We start from the raw sequence: 25,241 nt of genomic DNA on the forward strand, positions 1-25,241 counted from the left end.
TGAAATTCACATAAGTTAGCCCATATCTTGAGAAGCAACCTTGAATTGTGTATTGCCTCATGATTACAGTGGAACCCCGATTTTATGTTCCTGAATTTTGCATTTAATCTTGATGGTTTGAACATAGAAAAATGTTATAAAACTTTTCCTCGATGTAACATTTTCCTGCATTTTAAGTTTTTTTTAGCTTGTTCGGCTTAAATGTGTAAAATCGAGTTTTCACTGTATTACTATTGCTTGGCTTGCCTGCCAAAATAAAAATTGTAGGAATTTTAGGGTCATTAAATTTCTCCTGATTGCATGTAGCAGATGTTGCATAACCTAATGTAATTGTGTATTATTTAAGATTTTGAAATATTAATTTATTTCTAAAGATACTCAATATCACAGCCCAATGGAAGTATATCTATTTGTATTATAAAGTGTAGCAGTTTATTTATATCTCATTGAAAAAGTGAAAAATGTATTGCATGGTGGCTCAGTCGGTAACGCGTCTGACTACCATGCTCAAGGTCCCGGGTTCGATCCCTGGCTGGTTCAAATCCGGGAACTTTTCTAACATTGGAAGCGGCCCCGGCGCCCACCCAGCATCGAATAACATGGGTACCTGGGGGAAACCCTGGGGGGTAAAGGTGGTCAGGGGCGTGATGCTGATCGCATCACCCCCACTCATGACCGGATCAAGAAAGTGTGGGGCGTTACCCCCACACCCCCTATACGCCTTCATGGCATGGTGCTAAGCACAGGGGAACACTTTACCTTTACCTTTTTATCTGTAATACAGTGGAAACTTGATTTTACGTTTTTCACGAGAAGCTGGAAAAACTTGAAATCTGGAAAATGTAAAATTGAAGAAAATTTTATAACATTTTGTTTGCTATGTTGGGACCATCGACATTGATAGTGGGAAAATGTAAAATCCAGGAACATAAAATCAGAGTTCCACTGCATTTTGGTTATGTTTGCTGTTTTTTATACCTTTACCTTTTGTTAAGGTATCTGCATTTATTTGTAGAAGAATTATTTTAAATTTCTGTGGATGGCCCATCTTTAGAAGTAGGTATCTAGGGCAGTTGCCTGTCTCAATAAACCCGTCCTTTACTCCTGTGTTACTTGCTTTCAGAAGTGTCAGGTTAAAATTCAGTTGTGGTATCATAGTCATTTTAATTAAATTTGTTTTCTAAAGTAAGAAGTACAATTGAAGAAATGTCATGTGTACTACAAATGGACACTTGATCTGAATTGTTTTAATTTTTTTAATATCTATAAATACTAAGAATTTTTATATTAAATTTATATATGTACTGATGAATCTTCTTTGTTTCAGGCATTGGGCTGTTTATTATACAAATTATGTTTTTTCTCTCTTCCTTTTGGAGAAAGCACACTAGCTATTCAAAGCGGTAACTTTACTATACCTGATAATTCAAAGTATTCCAAAGGCGTGCACTGTCTAATGAGTAAGTATTTTATTGTATTCACAGTACTCACTGTGTGTGCTCATGCTCATGTGTGTGTTTGGATATGAGAGGGAGAACGAGAGAGAGGGGAACTTCTAGAAGGAAAACTTAAATTGTTCAGGGGCATCACCCAAAATCAGACGGACTCACTCTGTCAAAATATAATGGCCAGATTTCCTGACAAAAATAAAATAAAAGTGTATGATGATTATGATGGAAAATGCTTGTAGATTCATATCCAGAATCTGCAAAGCATTCTATGATGCCGGAGGTTCCAGGTTCGAATCCCAGCCTGGGTGTTCTTTGTGATAGTCCCTTCATCAATTTCATTATATCATCCTCACCTTCACAATTTGTCAAAAATAGCAGAAAAGTGAAATAAAATAAAACAAAAGAAGTCAATCAATCAATCATCAGAATTTCTGGTTTCAGAATGTGCTCTACAAACCCTTATAACATCATGGTCTGTAACATATGCTCCCATTTGTACATTATACTTTTTAATTATATCATGTTATGAAGAGTAATCAAAACTAGAATTTAACACATTTTCAATGCAACATTTAAGTTTGTGTACTTTCTTTTAACTGCAGTGTTTAAACTTCCTATTATAGTAATTCACTCTAGGGTCAATCCATATGAAATCATACCAGCTGGTTGCTTGACCATTTTTAAAAAAGTTTATTTTTTGAGTGGTGTGAGCCTCATATATTGACAGTTCAGAACCACTCTTATTTTATTTTTACTATCACCGATTTGAAGATGGCGGGCATTTTTTTATCATGGCGCACGTCATTTTCTCCATTCGTAAGCATCAGCGGCAACTTTTTTTTCTCAGCTCTGGTAAGTCCTACGACAATGAGACAAAATCTGTGATGTTAAGCGCATTATAGGCTACAATTATATTTCTGTGTAATTTTCTAAATATTATTCCTTCATAATAAATTTTAAGGTTAAAATTGTGTATTTTAATCGCTCAAAATGACATTTTCGGACATTTTTTTGGGGGGGAAGGCAGTTTGTTTGATACTTGAATTTTTGTGTGCAAGTACCTGTGTACCAATAGAGTACGTCAAAATTATTTGAAGCTTGAGACTTTAATATTTTTTTTTCTACAGGGTCATAAACATGTACTTTTTGTTAAAAGAATCCAAGTTCAGGGTTAAATATCTCTGGTGGGCAGTTGTTTAAAAATCTGAAATTTGTACACAATACAGTACTTCATGATAAGTAACTTCAGTAAAAATTTTGAGTTTGAGATTTAATTGGTTTAAGAGATACAAAACTCGTGAAAAATTCAACATTTTGCATTAAATATGGCATGCCTAATTTCATTTCTTATTAACATTTTGTGTTGAAATTCTGCAAACTGTAATTTGGAATGTCAATCAACAACATTACAATCCTGAAATGGATCTACAATAAAGTATATATACGAGGGCATGCTGAAAAGTAATGCTTCCTATGTTTTTATTTTCTTTGTTACCTTGTAAACGCATTTTGGATTTTGAGCAACCATACATTACACTTATAAGACTTTCCCGTTTCTCAATTGAAGGTTTCAAACTTCTATCGCCAGGGGGTGCTGAACTATTGCGAGGAAAATGGCAGCATGTAACCATGCAATGTCGGTGGAGCGCCTGAAGTAGCGTGCAGTGATAGAGTTTCTAAACGCAGAAAATGTGCTACAAATTGACATTCATCTGAGACTGAGGGAATATTATGGAGATGAATGTGTTAGACATCAGTACTGCGCGATCTTGAGTTTATCATGCTCTTAAAGAAAACCCACAGCTGAAAAAATCTCAGCTATGTGAGAGAATGGAGTGAAAGGCCAGGAACTAGAACTGATGGAGGTCATCGGATTCGTGTTCAGCTGTGGGTTTTCTTTAAGAGCATGATAAACTCAAGATCGCGCACTCTGACAAGAAAACAAAGTGAGAACTACAGTACTCCATAGTTTTCAGTTTCACTTAATCTTGTAGATGAATGCAAGGAAAACCTAAATTTCGTACAAAATGTGGAGAATGAGATAGAAATATATCTGCACAAAAACAGGCTAATGTTTATATGAAATGATGGTATACCACAAATTTCCAACCCTGGTGGAAATGCAGTAATGCTGATGTTCTATTCGTCCTTGTGGGTAACACGGTGAGGCCGGGCTCGTGAGCACATTATAAGTATATGTACAGTACTCGTGAGATTAGGCTTCCCGCACATACGACTGTACGACAGAATGTGAAGAGAAGAGGCCCCAGCAGATGTGCCTCAATCCGTGGAAAGTTTGTAAACTGGACAGGGTTAGAATTTTTTTGTAATTATCAATCATAAATGAAAATTCCAAACTTTTGCATTGCATTACATATGTTTTGACGGAATAAGTAAAGACACCTTTAAAACAATAATGATGTGGGTAGGCATGGCCTCCTGGCCTCATAGGATGCTTCGCCACTTGATGGGAGTGGGTATATCTCCACACATTAGAGTCAGATCAAACATGGAATGGAACTTAACTAGCCTGTGTTAGCATGTTTCAGGTGTCTAGACAAATCTTTCTATTCTGCCAGTATTAATACATACGTTGATATAGAACTGCTGTAAAGTAGAGGAAGATTACATCAAAAGGTTAATGTTTTTACTGGTCACAATTTTGTCTGTACCTATGCAAAAAATACATTCTGGTTTCTACGTACATGAATGACTCTTGTACATTTGACAGCTATTTTTCCTCTTAAATTGTTTGAGAGAGTTTGCAGTATTATTTAGCATAAAATGCATGTTTCACTCTGTATGCTACCCTACTTATCAACTCGGAGATTCTCTACACTAACATATGTTAGTAAATTAACTGCTTTTAGTGTCAGTGTTGAAAAATTGTTGAAAAGTATTTTTGGGGGGCTGAGGATTCTGTGATTTCTTGAACCCTAGATTTTTTTTGTTTTTCCCCACAACATAAGTAACATGTAAAATAATATGTACAGCTATATGTCATGTGTAAAATAATGTTTACAGCTATTTCTTAGAATTATATCAAATATAGTCATTTGAATTTTTACATTTCAGGATATATGCTTGAACCAGACTCTGACAAACGTCCCGACATTTTTCAAGTTTCGCATGCAGCCTTTACAATTTTTGGAAAAGACTGTCCTGTTCAGAACTTACATGTAAGCGTTATTCTTATTTATGAATTAAGTATGTTTTATTACCGCTAAGACTTATGATATTGTGACTTGCTTTTGCATTTATATTCAATTTCATCCTAGAAACTAACTGCCTGCAATCAACAATAATGGCACATAACATTTTGTTGTTTTCATCAAGTAGTTGAATATAATTAAAAAGTACTACACGAGTTCGATGATTATAAGATACTGAAAGTATACTTGAATTTTAGGATCATGGAAGTGTATCATGCATAAAAATGCATAGGTTCAAGTTCCGATTGTGTAATTCTGATATGATCATTATACACATGAATTTTCTACATTAAGTGAATTTTAGACATGTCTATAAACACATGCTGAACAGATTTTCTAATTACGTATTACATCTTTCGTGCAGAATAATTTTTCTGTCGTGCTCCTACATGAATCCAATATTACTGTTCTTACAATTTTAGAAAGTTAGGATTGGGATGCAGTATGTAAAAATGCCATGCAACACTTAGCGGAGTCTAAATATTAGGGATGAAACAGATTAATCAGTACTCTATCGGTATCGGCTGATATAGACACATCAGTGTATCAGTTTATCGATAAAGCTACCAATTATTGTACCCATCCAATATATCTGTTAATATCTTATTATTTACGTGGGTCGTTCAAAATATAAGTTTCCGTATGCTGTAAAAATTTTTATTTTTAAGATACATTAGAAAACTATACATACATGTGTAGGAGGATCCTTCCTCACTTCTCCACATAATCCCCATAGAGATTCAGGCATTTATCCCACCGTTGCACCAATTTGTCCGTACCCTTTGCAAGAAAATCAGGGCTCTGGCTATTGAGCACTATTGTCACATTACGCTTCACTTCTTCATCTGTTTCGAAACGGTAACCTTGCAATTCAGACTTTAACACCGGAAAAAGATGGAAATCACTCTGCGCTAAATCGGGGCTGTATCGAGGGTGGGACAGCCGTTCCCACCCCAATTCTTCAATTTTGTGTTGTGTTTGCACTGCTGAGTGGGGGCGAGCGTTATCGTCAAGAAGAATGACACCAGCTGACAGGGGACCTGGTCGCTTATGTCGAATTGCGTTTTTCAGTTTATCCAATGTTTGACAATAACGGTCAGCATTAATTGTTCTTCCTTGCTCCAAAACGTCCATCAGCAGAACACCCTTAGCATCCATGCTTCTGAACTCCTTATGACGCGAGCCCGTGTTTTCCGAACAAGCATTTACTTTTCGCCCTTGAGCGCATGCACCTTCACGTCTGATAACGAATCGATCGTTGTTTCTTGTAGACAAAGGATGGCGCTTGTCAACCATGTGCTTCTTTTTAATGGCATTGCTTTATACAATATTTTATAGCACAGTGAAACTTATATATTGAACGTCCCTAGTAGTAGAAAATTCTGCCATTTTGCTAAAAAAAATTATGGATAATCTCCTTGCCTTTCTTTAAAAAAAAAGTAAAGTCCAAATATGCAGTTTCTTTTGCACTGCAGTCACCTGGAAACACATTTATTCAGGAGGTCATTTGGAATTTTATATCAGATCAGTAGAATATCAGTTACCTGTATTGCTAAATTTTATATTGGTACTTTATCGATATCTGCCAAAATTTCATATCTGCCCATCCCTACTAATTATCCTGGAAAATTATGCAATTAATTTTATACTGATATTGTGTGAAAAACTGTATTTTGTGATTACAAAATTGGTATTTTAATATTCTGATGTAATTCTTCAATGTTTCAAAGCAAACTCTTGGTAAATCGATGCTTATAGTTGGAAAGGTATGTTCACCCACAAATATTAATCAGTATTTTCAACCATTTCTAATTGGTTGAAAATTCTAAACATCAGTGTCAGTTTCATTGGGTATCTGGAAAATGTAACAATTCTGGGCTTCATCGTTAGAAATTATTTTTCAAAAAATTTAAAAAGATCAACTTCAGTCCGATGTTTTGGACCCATTTCTGAGTCTTTCCCAGTGTGTTTTAGAAATTTAAACATTAAATAGTTAAATAAAGATGGTTAACAAGGGAAAAGCAGAACCAGGCTAAAATATAAAAGTTGGTCTTCCCATGGTGGGAGATCTTGCTTCAAAGTACTATAAACAAAACTCTCAAAGTTTTTATTTTACTTTCTTCAAAGTAACTCAGTAGCTGTGTGATCTTTTAAGAAAGTGTTAACATTTATTTTTAATGGAATGTTTCTTCCACTAAATGCTCTTCTTATTTATAACAGAAGTCTCCCATACCAAACGTTGATCAACTTCCCTGCCCAATGATGGAGACTGAAGCCAAGAGAACATCAGTGAAGGTGACCAAACAAACTGTAGCCCCAATGGTGGAAGGAACCAGTGTAGCTCCGAGGCAGAGGCCAAAAGGTGGCCATTCGTTACCTGTAGGTGCCCTTCCATTGCCTCCGCAACCGTCGTTAAGCACGACTCGCAGATTGAACCCACCAGTGACGCAAGCACCTAGCAGTAACGTGACTGTAAACGGGAACGTGCCAACGTACAGCAACCAACCTAGTGAGCAAGTTATGGTGTCCGGGCCGGTCCCGCCACCAATGACTCTTCAAGCAAGTCCAAGTGTTCCTTCTCAGCAGCCTCTTCCCCATCTTCCGGTTCAAAACAATGCATCGTTCCCTTCAAACTCTGGACCGCCACTGCAGGCTTTCCCGGTGACGTCTCCCCATGGAAATTTCCCCCCGGCTCAATATTTTTCTCCTTCCCCGACTGTTCCAACTCAACCTCCTGTTCCGTATGACAGAGTTAATGCATCCGGTGCTACCACTGCGACTGCCCTGCCCCAGCAACAACCCATTCCAAGTCAGCCACCCTCGATACCTCCTCCATCTGTACCAGTGGCAGTTGTGACTCCGACTCCAATTGCTGGTGCATTAGGGATTGTGACTCCGACTCCAATTGCCAGTGCATTAGGGATTGTGACTCCGACTCCAATTGCCAGTGCATTAGGGATTGTGACTCCGACACCAGTTGCCGGTGCATTAGGGATTGTGACTCCGACTCCAATTGCTGGTGCATTAGGGAATTCAAGCCTGGACAAAGCTAGCAAAGAATCCTTAGATGCAGCTCTCTTTCCACCCTCAGGTATTTACCTAGTTTCCTAACTATTTAGCAGTGTAGACAATTTGCTTAGATATGTTTATGAATTTTCTTTTGACGCTTTGCAATGAATATCTGTAAATAATTTCAAATTATCTGTTGCCGACCCCGTGGCGGAGTGGTTAGCACATCGTGCTACAATGCCAGGGGTCCCGGGTTCGAATCGTGGCCTTTGCATGGATGTTTGTGTGTGTCTTTTCATCAATTTCATCATATCATCACTCATCCCCATCTTCGCAAATTAGCCAAAAGTGGCACAAAAATCGAAGTAAAATAAACCAAATCAAATGAAATAAAATTATCTGTTATCCATTTTTTGTGCAATGGATAATCCGGATATCTGAATATCCAGATAATGCAGATTTGATGGTTTTTGTAGAAAGTCTGTACAGTGAAAGAAGAGGCGTGGTGAATAATATAATATGTAGATATCCCGTACAATGGATAAACGATAAAACTGTCTGGATAATGCACACATTCGGATAATCAGGATTTCAGAAATCTGAATATCTGGATAATTCGGATATCTGGTTAATCCAATTCGGATATCCAAGTAATCTGTATATCCAGATATCAGAATATCCAATATCCAGAAGTTTATCCGATATCCAGATTTGGACATCCCTATAGGTGATATTGCAGAGTTTTTGTGATGAATCAGTAGAGCCATATATTTTTGGTAATTAAAAGAGCAAAATATCAGTTAAAATAATAAGTCAATTTCGATGTTATGGTGGTGAAAAATCTGATCCAATGCAGTATATAAAATGATATTTTGGTTTTAATATTGTGATCATAATCCTAAATTTGATTTAAAGACTGCACTTATTACGTAAAATACTCATATCCCTTCTAATTTCACATTTATGAAGTTACCAGAGTATTAAGTTTATTCTTGTATAAAGGAAGTTCTGCTTCTCAGATATTTACATCAGAATTAATAAATTTTCTGTGATTTGCATATTATCCTTACAGGATAATTCGAACTTCAAAAAATGTTGTGCTTGTAAATAAACTCAAAATTTTGTGTTTTAAGAGTCTATTTCACATTTTTCAGTTCATTTGGCAGCATTCTGTGACAAGACAGGGTTAGAAAATGCACCTCACACATTTCACCTTCACCTTTTCCACAACTCACCTGGTCGATAGCCCAAGACAATCTTTCTTCAGTAATTTTAGGTTTAGCATTTAGTAGCACTAATGTTTTTAATTTAGAGTTCAATTAATGGTGCATGTAGGTGTTGTGTATGTTGCAGGTTTTCCTGATCCCTTTAGAGAGGAAGGTGCAAGTGGAGGCAGCGACAAAGATGTCTTCAAGGCTCCCACCGCTCCTGCACCCAGAGTAGCAACACACAAGCTTGAGTCTGTATCACAGCACATTGTAGCAGTTACGCCACCCCCTTCCCCTACACTTGCTGTTCCTTCAAAAGGCCATAGAAGAAATATGAGTGATACTTCTGCATTTAATAAGTAAGATTGTATTGTATCTTAATGATATATTTGTTGCTGTTTCAAGGATTACTAATATTTGTTATGCTTGTTGATTTCAATGATCATAGATGTAAAAGTTGTGAAATGTATGTAATATATTGATTAGTCACAATGATAAGTCTCGCATTCTGAGGAAATTCTTGGCACAAATGGTATTGAAAGTTCATTTCTTTGTATAAAACATTAAGAATTCTGTGTAACTTACAAACAAAAGTGTTAATTAATATATGCATTAAAATTTGCCAGTTCATTTGCCAGAAATGTATTTATCAGAAAAGTAACATTATTGGAATATTATTCTGAGATACCATTAAGTTGAACCTACAATTTACGTTGTTCAGGGAACCAAGACAAATAAACTTAATATATGTTAAAATATAAAAGACAGGAAATATTTTGAACACAAGGCTTTATTGGACCATGGAGATCTAACGTATATAGTGTGAAAATAATGTAAAACTCGAGAACATAAAAGTTGATTTCATGTTACAGGAATTTAGACACTATAAGATATTAACGTACACATGCAACGTGTTTACGTATCCATGGTGAATAAAAAGATCAAGATGTTGGGACATAAACGTTCTGCACCATGGCCATGCGAAAGGTGAACCTAATCCTAAATAAACAAAAATAAACATTTCCCTTCTAATAGTACATTTATGTAGTTAAGAGAGTATTGTGTTTATTCCAGTGTAAAGGAATCCATTTCTGCTTCTCAAATATTTACAGCATAATTAATCAATTTTCCATAATTTGCATAACTCTCAGCATAATTTAGACTTCAGAAAGTGCCACTTCGGTAAATAAACTAAATTCTGTTTTTACTAAGAGTTAATTTTGCAGTTTGTTTCGCATCATTTTCTAATGTGTTTTGCATCATTTTCTGATGAAACATGGTAGAAAAATGCCCCTTGCAGCTTTCAAAATCATGGAAAATGAAGATTACAGTGTGTTATTTTTAATATTGTGTTTCAGGCAAAAAACAAGTTTGCATATCTCAACGTATTATTACAATGGTCTGCCATCTTAGGCGAGGTGCCTAATCCTCATGTCACCTGAAAACTCAAACCTCAATCCTAACAATTTCCAATTTTCTACAACAACAACAACAAAAACAAAAATAAACACAAAAAAATCAATTCAAACCGGTTTTCACGTGACCACCATCTGCTAGCGAGAGATGTGGCGTTTGGAGTAACACAGTGCAGAGGTCTAACAAAATTTGATTGTTTGTGCAAAGGGAATGACTAAAATTACTGTATTTCAAAATTACAAAATAATAATAATATTAACCATCTATTTTTTGAACATCCTGTACTGGATCTTACATAAGGACATCTATAAATGCAATTTAGAATTCCAGTTTCACTTAAGGAGAACTTTAAAGTTTGTGGAATCATAAACCAAGTAAGTACATGTGTTGCTCACTTTCTGACCACCCTGTACCACTGAAATAAATATATAAGTAGAACTGGTATTTACATTGGTAATCACTTTCTCTGTCCGAAGGAATTATGTGAACTGTTAATAATTGTACTTAAATAATGAAAACTTATCACCCCCTTTTTATTTTTATTTCTTTTATCAAACAGTAATGCACATGTGTAAATGTTCTTTAAACGTGAAGTGGGAAAAGGAATTTAATACGTCTCCAGATACTAAGTATTTCTCATGATCCCATCCCACATGCATTACACAATGATACGTCAACACCTCGTTTGCACATGGCTATCCATCTGCTGAAAAATAAAAAAAGATTATACGTGTCAAAAAAGGGCAATGTTATATCCAATTCAGGTATCAGTATGAAAGATATAGTATTTGAATAATTATGATGTTTTAGTATTTGAATAATTATGATGTTTATTACATTTGTAAACAAAGTAAATATTCATGATGAAAGCGGTAAATGCATTTTAAAATTATGTGAAATTTTGAAATTTCATATTTCCACGTTGCACAATTTAACAGTTAAATCCTATTAATTTCGAAGACCCTCTGCCTTCATTCAAGTCGCCGTACCCTTAGTGAATGAAGACAGAGGGTCTTCGAAATTAATAGGATTTGGGGATGGGACCGATTAATCGGTACTCTATCGATATCGGCCGATATAGGCATATCGGTGTATTGGTTTATCGGTAAAATTACCGATTATTTTACCGATCTGATATATATCGATAAATATACAATAATTTAGTCCGAAATTCTGCCATTTTGTTGTAATTTTTATGAATAATCTCCGTGCCCTACTTTCTAAAAAAGTAAATGTCTTAAATATGCAACTCCTTTTGCACTGCAGTCACTTTGAAGCACACATATATTAAGGAGGTCAATGAACCTTTCAGGTTCTTCAAGGACCATTTCTAATTTTATATCGGATCGGTAGAATATCGGTATCGTTACTTTATCGGTATCGGCCAAAATTTCATATCGGCCCATCCCTAATAGGATTTAACCATTAAATTGTGCAACGTGAAAATACGAAATTTCAGAATTTTTGCGTAAGTAAAGTAAATATGTTTTAAATTTCAATACTCATAGACCAGAACCAATGGTCTTAATTCTTAGACTTTCATCAACATAACCAACAAGGTTTTCACTGAAATCTATATAAAACTAAAACAGATTAATTGAATGAAATACAGACAGGCTTAATGTAAATCCAGGGTGATAAAATGTCTATACCCATAAAGCCTTTTTCATTTAAAACAAATATGAGATTGTTCTGTGAGTACTATATTCACTCAAGCAGCATTTGCCTCTTCTCGAATTTCCAAAAATAATATTACATCATCTTGTTTCTTCCACATTAATGATAGAACATCTTGTGTATTCAATAAGTCCAACCATTGACACAAATCAGATGTCAACTCTATGATTTATGCAATAAGACTTGCACATCGAAAATATTTATGTGATCTCCAAGTCGTGTGATTTATACTTAAGGAGAATCACGTAGCCGTGATTAGCACCATTTTAGTTACGTAAGTATATTAGGTACATGTTATTGAATGCAGGGCATTATTTTCATCACAATTATGATCAGGTGAGAGGTAGTTGCAGTTCCTAGCAACTAGTAAACTGAGAGTGAACGTTGAATATTCCACAAAGCCACTGCATACTATTCCGTACGGTTTCGAGGAACATGACAAGAGTAAATTTTCTTCTTACCTTGTCCTAGTGTTACCTGTTAATCCATGTGATGTCACGGTCACCTTTTTTCTTTTTTGACATTACAGGATTCTCACTAATTGCGAAGAATACCACATTCCATTTTGCACGGTCGTTATTCAGAATCAGGCCATCATACTTTTTCAGCCTGACCAACACTGCAACCTTGCAAAACTTGCAAATGTCGCTGCTTTCATTCTCGCCTCACACGACAACCATCATGTCCAATCTGCGGAGCTTTTTTTGCACCCCACGTGCTGCACTTACACGACACTTGCAGCTCTTTTTCACCGAAAATGGACGGATTCTTAGAACACAGCTTTTCGAATGTTTGTTAAAGATGTATAGCCATGCTAGGTACAACAATGTTGTGAAATACTAACTAGCACCACCAAAAAGCAAGCGGGAACCATGGGATTATTTTTTGGTAAACATGCGCAATACTATCTTTTTCACTTTACTCCTGTGTTCTGCAGACTACGGTGCATCAAATGTGAAACAAAGGCATGACTTGTTATTTGTACAACGAATAAGGATTTCTAGTCCTACTTTTGAGAAAGTTCAAATGCAACTCTTGAATCGCAACAATTTAATTCTTGGGTGCATGTTTAATTTTGAAAAATAACTCTCATTGTTGTACCAAATCAAGCATTTCAAACAATGATTTGATCACTGACAAGTCAGTGTGTGCATAAATTCATCACTTGCTGCTACATGTCTGTTAATTGCGAGGCATTTACTATCCTACCACACATTCAAGGGTGAGCAATATTATTAACACTTCAGGGCCTATTACCAATCCGTCATAGTATACCTGTTCATTTAATTCGATTAATTTTGGTGACCACTGCCACCATCTGGAATTTGGACAGAAGCACGTTGCATGTGTATATTAATAAAGTTGAGGTTCCACTTTAATAGTTCTGTAGTTCCAAATATTGAATGTGAATTTAAAACAACAATATTGATGTTGCTAGAAGTGAATAGATGTGCAATTGTTCTAATTTTATTCTTTGATATGATGCAGAGTTTATCAAAATGAAACCAGCCAGTTCCTTGCTCCTTATGAGGCGTCAGTGAAGTCCCGTTCTGGATCCAACACTCCTCCCAGCAACATTCCAGAGCCTTCCGGAGAACCACACAGGCATCTTGTTGGTGTTTCTGCATCACATGTAAGTATATCTGCAGAGAGTAGAGTAGAGTACTGCATGGGGCCACTTTCGCTTGCTCAAACTTGGTCAGGTCTCCCACGCTCAAGTGTTCCTCATTCGTAATGGAAAGATTGACAATGTCCCGTATTTCAGAGTAATAAGCAGCACTGTCAACCTAAAACCCATACATGGAAGAAACTACTCTATGCGATTACAATTCTAAATCATAATTCTGAATATATTATGTAAGACTCGAATACAACACATACGATAGTATGCAATATCTACAGACCGAAATGTAAAATGGATACACATGCTGACAGACCTGCCTAAGCAATGACAAATATCATATCACAGTGCAACACGTGTACATCATTGTTCATTTACTGAAATGGATAATTATATTCTGCAAAATAACAAAACGCAGTTCTAAGATTCAATCGAACATCATTTTAATGTGACAATAATCGTAGAAACCTAAAATGTTAGCGTATGCGGTTTGAGCCCATAATAATTTATTTCATTTTCACATATATTGGTAATATATGCAACACTGCATTTGAACATGCAGATTATATCTATGTTCATTTATTTTTCGATTTCACTTAGTCTTTTACTTCACGATACATATTTGAGGGCCCACTACCATAGACAAATGACTGAAATACATATACTAATATTTTTTCACTCAAGTGGAAGATCTATCAATTCTGTATGCCATCCAGTGCTGCCCATGTGAACTATTTGCAGCTCGAGTGAAAAATGCTCATTGCAATACTAATGTACAGTGTACAAGGTATTATTCAGAATTTTTGGGACTGGGGCTGCCATCTGAACAGCAGTGATGCAATGGTAGATGATAGTAGTAGTATTTTTTGGAGTCCAGAGTACAAAATTTCATGCAAGTGGGTGAACGCACTGACTGTTAGTGTAATTTTATTTCCAGTTGTGTATGTGATGTGTGGTGGATTCTCCTGTAGATTCCATAGTGATTTTTTTTAACCCCTCTTATTTTCCAGAAACAAACAGCAGTGGCTCTAAGGGGAGAGCCGCCATGCCATGGCTCTATTCTCAGAAAAAGCACTTGCTTCGCCTAAATATAGTTAAATTAATACATTTACGAACAAGGAGTTTCGAATCTCGCAAGTGTTCAAGCTTACGGCTTCCTCAATCACTATGCCACATCCCCAGCTATTCTCTCACTTCCTCCATGCTATCTGAGCTAACACAGAGGCATTACAAAGTTTCCGCAGGAAACTGGGAAGGAGGTGGTAGCCATAAGACAACCAGCAGAGCCAATTTTTGGCTGGCACGACGCGAGAGCTTTCGCATTGTGTTAACATAGTTGCAAACTTCAGAGAGAGAAGTGGCTAATCCTGACCAATTTGTAATACTGGTTGGAGAAGTAATTCGCGAGAAAGATACTTTTCTGCCTACTTGGGAAGAACAAACATAATATTTTCCCAAATTTACATAACCATTTAGATAGATGCATGTAAAGATCCATCCAGACTTTTTTGTTATAGATTTCTTAAGAAAAGACATATCCCTTGCTCTCGTGCACACAGACACACACATGTTGCAAATGACGTTGACAATATTGAATACATTTTCTGTTAAAAGGAATTATCTAAATATCAAAGGGAATTCGCTTCACCAGGGGATTTTTTTCTTTAATATTTGCAAAAAATCACACTGTTTTTTGCATTGAATTTTAAAAATTGTAGATCCACAGTTCATTTAGCAGATAATCATATTTTAGTTATTAGTAACACCGGTTGGTGATGTACGGTCTGCCGTGCTAAGGTTGCAAATTATAAACAAAGCAAGGGGAGAATACAGTGTTCCACTCAGTGTGTGTAATTGTTAAGTGTTTTTCTTTTTAGTGAAGTGAAAGTGTCCGATGGTGTGTGAAAGAAAGGGTAGTGAGTGAAGATGAGTCAGATTAGAACATTATTAGATACACAGTTTTCCAAGGTACTATACGTAGGGGCATGCATATTTCGTTTTTGACGAAAAAACGAAATTTGAAAAAACACATTGTAGTGTTAATTTTTCATGTTTTTGAAAGGTGTGAGATGCATTTTGTGACCATGTTTTGTCACGAAATAATGCGAAATGAACTGCAAAAAGCGAAATTAACTCTTAAACACGAAATTTAGGGTTTATTCACCGACGCGACACCTTCTGAGGTCTGAATTATCCTGAGAGTTATGCAATTCCCGGAAAATTGATTAATTCTGCTTTTAATATTGGAGAAGCAAAAATGAACTCCTTTACACAGAAATAAACTTAATACTCTGATAACTACATAAATGGGCTATTAGAAGTGAAATGTTAATTCTGTGGAATAACTGTAGTTTTTAAATCAAATTTAGGATTATATTCACAATTTTAAAACCAAAATGTCTTTTTATATACCACTTTTCATCCAATTTTTCACCGCTATAACACCGATATTTTATTTTATTTACCGCTTTTGAACCCGAAATTGACTCAGTTTTTGTACCGAAATTTTGCTTTTTTATTTACCGAAAATATGTGCCTCTAACTATACGATATTAAATTAAAAGTTAAACAACTTGGCCGTCTCATGCCATATTTAAACATAAATTCTATTAAAAAGAAGTGGTAAAGGTTATGAGCGTTGAAATTTTAGTCACATTTATTTCCTAGAAATTCTGGCCGACCTTTGTGCACACTATTATACGATGCCAGGGATCATGGGTTTGAATCCTGGCTTGGCATGGGTTTTCTTTGTGAGTGTTCTCATCCTTATCTTCGTGATTAGCCAAAAGTAGTTCAAATCTGAAGTAAAATAAACCAATCTTAGGAACTCTGAATTTTTGTCTGCAGTTTAGTAAACAAAGTTCCATTTAAATTACCTCTTTCATTAGATTTCTATGACATATGCTAGTGAAGATTTTTTTGGCATTACCCATCATAATAGCTGCTAGCCGCCACTGGAAACAAAGGAAGTCTGCAGGAGAATAGGGGAGGGGGTTGCTAAGGTACAAAACTAGATATTGTCATGTCATTTTCATGGTGCAGCAACCGTGTGTTCTACCCACACTGTGCCATTGAAAAGTAATGGTTGGAATTTGTTTAACAATACCGGTCAATATTTTTTCTGCATTTTGTAATTTCAGATAATTAAGCTGCAAAAATGCCACATGACTTTTTTTGCAGTCTAATTATCCTGGAAATTATGCAAAATTCAGAGGTTTTTTTTAAAATTTGCATCTTATTATGCATGATAAACTGGATTTGTTTTTATATGTATTTTAATGTTCAGATGCAATTCTTGAAAATGTTAAAACAAATCTTTTGGTAAATGGAGTGGAAGGCTTAACATTAATCAATATTTTGAATAACTTTTAATTTTTACAATTTTAAAGCATCAGTACCATTATTGGTGGGAATGTGTAAGCATATCAGCATCAGTTTAAGTGGTATCTGCTCAACCCTGATGTTTAAAGTGTTACGTACACAATAGGCCTAAGACTTGTAAATAGTTGCTAAAGTGAAACAGATGGCAGCACTAGGCAGGTAAAAAAAACAAGATCGCTGCATTATAGACAAATGATAGTGTATTTGGACATAAAAGTAAATTAGAAAGATGAACAATAATAAAATACAATGTAAGAAAAAAAAAAAAAGAAAATATATAAAGATGACCAAATTAATAAACATAATGGCAAAATTAGCAAGGTGCTCATATGCAACTATATGCGAAATGTAAAGAAGTGAAAAGACTGATATAAATTTGTGTCTCCTAACAGGTCTATTGATCTGTTGGCTTACTACGATCCTCTTTGTGGAATTTTTGATTACATCAGTGGCGGCGCATTCCGATTGCGACCCATAGCACTTTCTGGCTGCACGTCAAGATCGCTACACTGACTTGGGAGCACTTTGTCAACCGCAGCACCAAGTTTACATTTGTGGTTGGGAACAGTATAGTTGGTGGTGCATTCTAATCCACGCCCCAAGCTGGATTACTAGATTGGACTTGATATTAGTATTGTGAAAATAAAAGGCAAAACTTTCTGGGGTTTAGTCGAGTCAAATAGGGCAATCAATAAAGCAAAAATTTGTGATAGAAGAAATAAGTCCGAGAATGAAGTCCAAGCCCGGATCCAGAAGGAAGTCCCAGTTTGTATCCAAAAGGAAGCCAAAGTCCAGATCCAGAAGGAAGCCCACGTCAAGAGCCAGATCCCGTAGGAAGCCCACACAAGTGAATGTGAAATCGACAACAAGCAAATAAGAACTATAGCAATTGAAATTTCTGTAAAAGTCCGATTACTTCCATATTGAATCTATTCTCATGTGTTCTCAACTATAATCTTCATGTACAAAGAAAGATATAATATAATCGATTAACTGTCTCCATTGGTAGGCTTACTGTCTGATTTCATTTCTAACAAGAACCCTACCCTGTAGATACTAGCCGTGGCATAAATATAAAGAACTGTACCCAAGGGAGGTAGCAAAAGATTACCCTTGGTGTTCTGTTAAGTTAGAAGTCTTTGACTCATATTTGTGTGTGAAAACAGTGAAGTCCTATGAGTATTTAGTGCCTACTTGTGATATTTTATGGTGACAACAATCTTCAATTATTAAAATAACCAACCCTGATTCCTGTTTTTTTGCAGAGTGAGCTAACAAACACAGGTGCATCAGGAGGAAGGTCATTGTCAGCAGATATTGCCGACTGGAACCCATTCGAAGATTCCACTCCATTTAACCAGTTGACTGAAGACCATATTTTTGGAGCTGAATTTGACAAAATACGACGAGGCTCTCAAAGTAGTAAGTCACAGTTATGTTCTTAATTTAGGAAACTATTATTTACTCATTTTTGTTAGATTTGTATTATGTAAAAAGTGGTAGATGCACATAGATCTATTTTAGGGTTAGCTTATACCAATATATTGCTATTTGTCAATACCAGTGATATTGATATTGAAAGTATTGATTCAAATTTAATATCACAGCTGGTGATACTTCTTCAGAGTCCATAAGTTCCATGTTGGACATTTGCAGAGTTCAAATATCCTGGAAATTATTCAATATTTGCAATTCACATTATTTTGCTCAATTATTATGTGGAGAATTGGATTTTGTGATCAATTTTGAGCTATTTTAATATACTTATTGTCTCAAATGTGAAATTATTAACTTTTGAAGTAAAATGCTGTTAGATTGATATGGTGTAGTTGTAATGGGGTACTTAAGTATTTTAAATATTCTGAACAACTTTACTGTAAATGTTACAAGTACCAGTAGTTGTATGAATTACTTTAATTACATACATATCTTGTCAATCTATTAAGATGTTTATTATGTATATGCCTTTTCTTGCTTGTAATTTTTTGGCTTTGATGCTTGGTGCCTATGTGCACTTTGTCAAAAAAAAACAAAAAAAAAAAAACTTTTTTCTGATGCTTGGAGAGCTGTTTCTCCAAAAGCTATATAAATGTTTGGGAGATGTAAGGACCCTCTTTTTTTGGGGGTGGGGGTAGTAGCCTTTCATCACAGGATGTAAAAAGTGGTTGTTATTGGTAGGGAACCACGGATTGTATTTCACCAGCTAATAGTAAAGAGTCTCTACAGGGTTTCTCGAAGAGATGAGAAGTCAATTAGCTAATTCATGTTTTTTGTATGGTACCCTCCATAGGTCTGTTGCGGATAACAGATAACATTGGAAATCCATGAGTATCACTCAGCTCTAATTAAAATCAGAATAATTTTGTTCCATGCAAACACATACGAGGAAAATGCAGAATAATGATGATAATAATAGTGGTGGACAATTTACGAACATATCTTTGCTGTGATTACCTTCTTGTAACAGAAATGCTGATTCATAAATGTAAATGTTTTTCAGGTATTTCTAATGTGAAAAGTAGAGAAAGTCTTGTCATGTCTTCTGCTGATGTAGCGGAGGATCCATTTAGTTCTGCTCCATTCAGCCTACCAGGTAAGTGCATTTATTGATCTTGCAAGGAAGGCGTAAGAGTTCACCCACCCAAAGTGAAATATCTGAAAGGGCTATATTTGGCAATGTACATGTTCACAAGATATAAAGATTGCAAAATGGTTAATACCCCTCTAAGATGTGCATTTCCTTCTGACAATGGATCTGTATTAGAACAACAAGATGGACAGCAAAGATAAGTATGGTAGAGGCACAAACATTTTGTTTTGACGGAAACACGAAGTGTGAAATAATGCACTGTAATGTTCACTTTTCATGGTTTTGAAAGGTGTGAGGTTTATTTTCCTACCATGTTTTGTCATGAGATGATGCAAAATACAAAATTTAGGGTTTATTCACGGACACGACACCTTCCAGGGTCTGAATGATCCTGTGAGTTATGCAAATCATGTAAAATTGATTAATTTTGCTATAAATATTTGAGAAGCAAAAATGGACACCTTTACACAGTAATAGACTTAATACTCTGATAACTACAGGATGTATCAGAAGTCCCTTCCCACCCCTTGTAAAATCTGCAGTGATGTATTTTCATGGAATTTGATATGGGCGATACACGGGGCTCGAAAAATCCCGGTCGCCATGTCACCATGGCGACTAAAGATTTCAGCCTGGCGACTGTGATCTTTTGCTGTAATATGTACGAAATGTTGATGATTCTAAGTTCAAATTTCAGTACAGTGTAAGTTAGCAAATGATTTTGTTTTTTAATCAACGTTGTGAACATTCCATAGAGTCAGTAAAAATTTCTTACCCTTCGTCCCCAAAACCCCATTTCCTGCTTTCTCAAATAATTTAACGATGTTTTGAATACCTTAACCCTTAGTTTGCCGCCGTAACACATATGTTACAAAAAAAGTATGTCCCTTGTAGCCGCTGTAACACATATGTTACAAACAGCTTTAGATACAATTATCGAGGGTTTGCCACACTTATATTTGTATATTGAGGTTGAAACACTGACAGTTCGTTCGGGAACATGTTTTGCAATCATGTTTCGAAAATTCCAAATCCCCCCACCCCCTCCTTTCTCGGAATATGTCACGTGTTTGGGCTCAGCCCCCGCCCGTAAGCCCCCCGTGGTTGGGGCATCCAAATTTTACATGGTTGCATGCACTGATGTTCTGCCTGCAAAACAAAAGTTATCCGAAGTAGATTGGTCCCATAGTGTCAGTTATAACAATTTTATGAATAATATGCAAATTGGCTAAAATTCGCTAGAGTTTTACGTTTTGCCTTATTATTCAAATTGTATTGCACCCACGAACATGAATCAAGTTTCATTCTGTTGCGGAAGGTCCATTCTTTGAAAAAAAAAAAGCAAAAGTTCCGGTTTTCTCCCCAAAGTAGCTGGAGAAGAGGGGGCAAACTCCAAATTTTTATTTTTTTTTCATTGAAATTCGGGGGATGCAGCCCCCTCCCGTAACCCCCCCATGGTTGGGGCATCCAAATTTTACATGGTTGCATGCACCGATGTATTGCCTGCAAAACAAAAGTTATCCGAAGTAGATTGGTCCCATAGTGCCCGAGTTGTTACGATTTTTCTCCATTATGTATACGAATTCAAATTTCCCGCTCAATGCCTTGGCGACACTGGGCTTACTTTCGTCAGACCGTGCGGCGTACTAAGGGTTAATGCTCAGCATATTATACAGTGTGTTTCAAAAGTCGCACAACCCAAACTTTGGAAATATATATATTGAAAACCGTAAGTGATTTTTACACCTGGTTTTCTGCATTATAAAGCCTCATCCATTGAGATATTTTTCAATGCTTAAAATTATCAGTTTACTCCGTACATAAAATTATATAAATTAATAACTGACGGAAAGAAACATTCAAAATTTTTCAGAAATTTTCTGAGTAAGAAAAATATGTAAGAAATTATCGAAGGGTCATAATTAGACATTTGATGACTGATGCCATGTCAGTCTGTCATTTGCGACCAATATTGGTCATGTGCAACATTTGATGAATTTTTGACTGGCGATATTATGGGTAAGTGAAAAGTGCCATTTTTGGGACATATCTACGTATATGGCAACACAAGCAGGTCGAAATATTGCCAACAGTCGCATGCAACATGTGTCTTAAGTATTGGCTATACATTTACGTGAAAAATCGTAAATCAAGATTTTGTGCCGAAATTGAACTCTGAGAGAATCCTAGACTGCCTCTGGTTACATTGAATTCTCTTCACTCACTTTTGCTGCTACTGTGCCTGTTTTTTAATTGATTCAGCATGGCGTATTTATTGGAGCAGTGCATGTGCATTGCTGAAGAGTATTTTACTACTCATTCTTACACTCATGTGCAAGAGGTTTTCCAATAAAAATTCCCTGCTTCTGCTGTACCTCACAAAGCAACTGTTTTAAAACCAGTCAAACACCAATATATGATCCCACAAATTGTTTGAGTTGGTATTTTTTGTTGAAAATCAGTTCTCAGAAGGTTTCAGCAAATTAACAACGTTTTTTAAAATAATGTAATTGCTTTTATTTAGATAAATGCTAACCTAAATTTATGAACCCAGTGATAGCCTGCAGGATTAATTTAGTGCAGAAAACTTGGTGTAAATCTCTCTTACGATTGTCATTATATACATTTTCAAAGTTTGGATTGCGCGACTTTTGAAACATACTGCAGTATGCACAATTGCTAATAGGTGGTTTCCTGGTGCCTGATTTTCAGAGCTGGCGCCTAGCTTTGAAGAAAATTTTTCGAGCACTGACGATACATAATAGCCCTAGGGGGACACCTTGTGGAGTATGTCACGTGGACAGCCGCCATCTTGGTTCCGCCATCTTGAATTCGTTTTTTATTTAAAATGATAGGTGATACATGACCATAGGCTAGAATTTCGTCAGGATGTCAAATCTGAAATCAGATTTCATGTAACTTCATTTGGTGAAAAGTTATTGGCAACTGAATGTGATGTTTACCTGTTACAGAATGTGCTCCACATCTTGTCCGTGTTTGGCAATGCACGTGTGCAGACGCTTCTCCCAATGTCTGTGGACACAGAGCTAGAGGTATGCCTTAACCTATTCCCAAAGGTAGAAGTCCATTGGCATTAGGTCTGGTGATCGGGCAGGCCATTCAATGGGCCCACGTCGAGCAATCCATGCCCCAGGAAATTGTTCATCCAGGTACTGATGCACCTGGATGCCATAATGGGGAGGCGTTGAAAATACCTGGGAAATATACCATCTTCCGACATCAGAGCTGGCAGTATCTGTTTCTGTAGCATCCCCAGGTATCATTCTGGATTTAAATTTCCTTGAATGAAGAAAGGACCGATTATCCGTGTTTCCCATAAGACTGTCCACACCATAATCTTCCCTGCACCGGTCATTTTAGAGGGATCTGTCTATGCAGGGTTGTCAGGCGACCAATAGTGCATGTTTTGCCTATTCACCTCCCCATTTACGTAGAAGTTTGCTTCATCGGGATGGAGTATCTGCATAGCGACGTTTGGATTTAGCCGTACTTGCACGATAGCCCACTCGCAAAACTGCACTCGGCGATTTGGATCGTCCTCGGAGAGGTGTTGCTGCATTTTCACCTTATACGGATGCCACTTGTGCCTCTGTAGCACCCGGTACACTGAACTGTGACTCATAGCACATTGCATTTCTATACGACGTGTGCTTCGCTGCGGTAACATCGAGAAGGAGGCCAACATTGCCGTAGCTTCTTCATCCGTGACTGTCCGCGGTCGTCCACTACGCGGTGTGTCCAAGACAGTGCCCGCGCCTGGAATTTGGTTAATAACTGATGACGCAGGTTGAAATCGGCAGCCACTGCACGGGCACCTCTCCCACCCCACAGTTTGACGATCTGGATCCGTTCCTCAGTTGTTAACGGCATGGTTCAGCACCTGCAACAAACAGGTAAACATCACTTTCAGTTGCCGATAACTTTTCATCAAATGAAGTTACATGAAATCTGATTTTAGATTTGACATCCTGAAGAAATTCTAGCCTATGGTCATGTATCACCTATCATTTTAAATAAAAAACTTGAATTCAAGATGGCGGAACCAAGATGGCGGCTGTTTGCTTGACATACTTCAAAAGGTGTCCCCCTAGGCCTATTATGTGTGGTCCATATCAAATTTCATGAAAATACATCACAGCAGATTTTACAAGGGGTGGGATGGGACTTCTGATACACCCTGTACATAAATATACTACAGGAAAACCTCGTTAATACGATATTGGTTAATACGAAGTACCCTTTAATCCGAAGTTCTTCCCATTCCTCAGCCGATAAGATAGGATTTATAATGTATTTCAGTACGGATAAATTGAAATACGGATAATTTTTAATACGAAGTTGTTTACAAGACCCTTCCGCAAAACTGGTTTCGCTTAATTCGAAGTAGACACCTGCGTAAGTCGACAAGAGAAGATCGAATGTCGAGAGAACTTGGACGTTATTTTAACTTGACCTTGACATGTTTCCTTGTCCTACGAGCTGCTGACAACTCAAGGGAAGCAGCCCGCTGGACATTGACATTCTTTGTCAATGTGTATAGCAGGTCAAGCTCTTTCCCCGCTGAATGTGCCACCTTGGAAATATTCACCAGTGCTAGACAGTGGCGTAGCATGGGCATTTCGGTTGGGAACGCCAAGTCTGAAGGAAGGGTCGGCCCTTTTTTGCTTAATAATTTACTTATGGAATTAGTTGGCGCAGGTATTGTTTTTTTTGCCTGAAGTCAGATGGGTTTCAAAGAAAATGAGATGCCTCACTATGCCACAAATGTTTTGAACTCTGGTGTTTTATACTTTTCGGTATGACGCAAGTCATTAGAAAACCTACCTGAATCACAAGCGCCTCTGAACAACAGTAGACGTCATTGTTGTGGGCGATCCAACTACTGATTGATTTGCTTTATTTTACTTCTCATTTCTACCACTTTTGGTTAATCGCGAATATGAATATGAGTGATGATGTTTATGAAGTTGATGGACACTCATAATGAACACCCGTGCTAACGCCGAGATTCAAACCAGTGACCTCTGTCTTCTTGGCGTGCTGTGTAAAACACTCTGACACGGAGGTGGGTGGATGATCCAACTATCGTACACTCTACTATCGTAACAGTGCCGTTCAGTAATTCAGACCACTGTTTATTGCATCTTGGAATGGTGATAAACATTTTAAAATAATTTTATCCACAGACCATTCTATGTTAAGAGTTATCAAATAAATGCTAAACATTTCCATTGGCACAATATTAAGCAGTTAGATACTAACGAAAAAATAATAATAATAAAAAAATAATAGTTTTGCGGGTTAAGTGGTAGAGCAGGCACAGGCTGAACTTCTACCATGAGGACTTCACCAACTTACTTGACAAAAACTGTGTCGATCTTTTAGTTTTTAATACACATCGCTGTTCGTGCGATAAATTATACAATGTATTGCTCATCAGCGGCGGCTCTAAGGGGAGAGCTTCCGTGCCATGGCTCTACCCTCAGAAAAAGAAATAGCACTTGCTTTGCCAAAATATAGTTAAATTAATACATTTACGAACGAGGAGGTTCGAATCTCCTAAGCGTTCCAGCTTACGGCCGCCTCAATTCCTGCGCTGCATCCCCAGCTGTTCTCTCCCTTGCTCTGGGCCAGCATAACCTGGCCTGAGCGCAG

General features: G+C 36.8%; 1 protein-coding gene across 3 annotated transcripts in view; it reads left to right on the forward strand.

The window, feature by feature from the left end:
* Window positions 1-25,241, forward strand: part of Nak (Numb-associated kinase) — a 110,049-nt gene that overhangs the window by 19,964 nt on the left and 64,844 nt on the right. For 2 of the 3 annotated variants that reach the window (XM_083131419.1, XM_083131421.1), the window contains exons 6-12: window positions 1,328-1,460; window positions 4,527-4,630; window positions 6,884-7,754; window positions 9,008-9,239; window positions 13,462-13,606; window positions 18,241-18,397; window positions 19,476-19,568. In XM_083131419.1, coding sequence (XP_082987545.1) covers window positions 1,328-1,460; window positions 4,527-4,630; window positions 6,884-7,754; window positions 9,008-9,239; window positions 13,462-13,606; window positions 18,241-18,397; window positions 19,476-19,568 — 1,735 coding nt within the window. The remainder of the gene's footprint in view (window positions 1-1,327; window positions 1,461-4,526; window positions 4,631-6,883; window positions 7,755-9,007; window positions 9,240-13,461; window positions 13,607-18,240; window positions 18,398-19,475; window positions 19,569-25,241) is intronic. The other variant, XM_083131420.1, reaches the window with a different exon arrangement.

Source organism: Lepisma saccharinum, chromosome 11 (assembly GCF_977018435.1).
Source record: "Lepisma saccharinum chromosome 11, izLepSacc3.1, whole genome shotgun sequence".
NCBI classification, from domain to species: Eukaryota; Metazoa; Arthropoda; class Insecta; order Zygentoma; family Lepismatidae; genus Lepisma; species Lepisma saccharinum.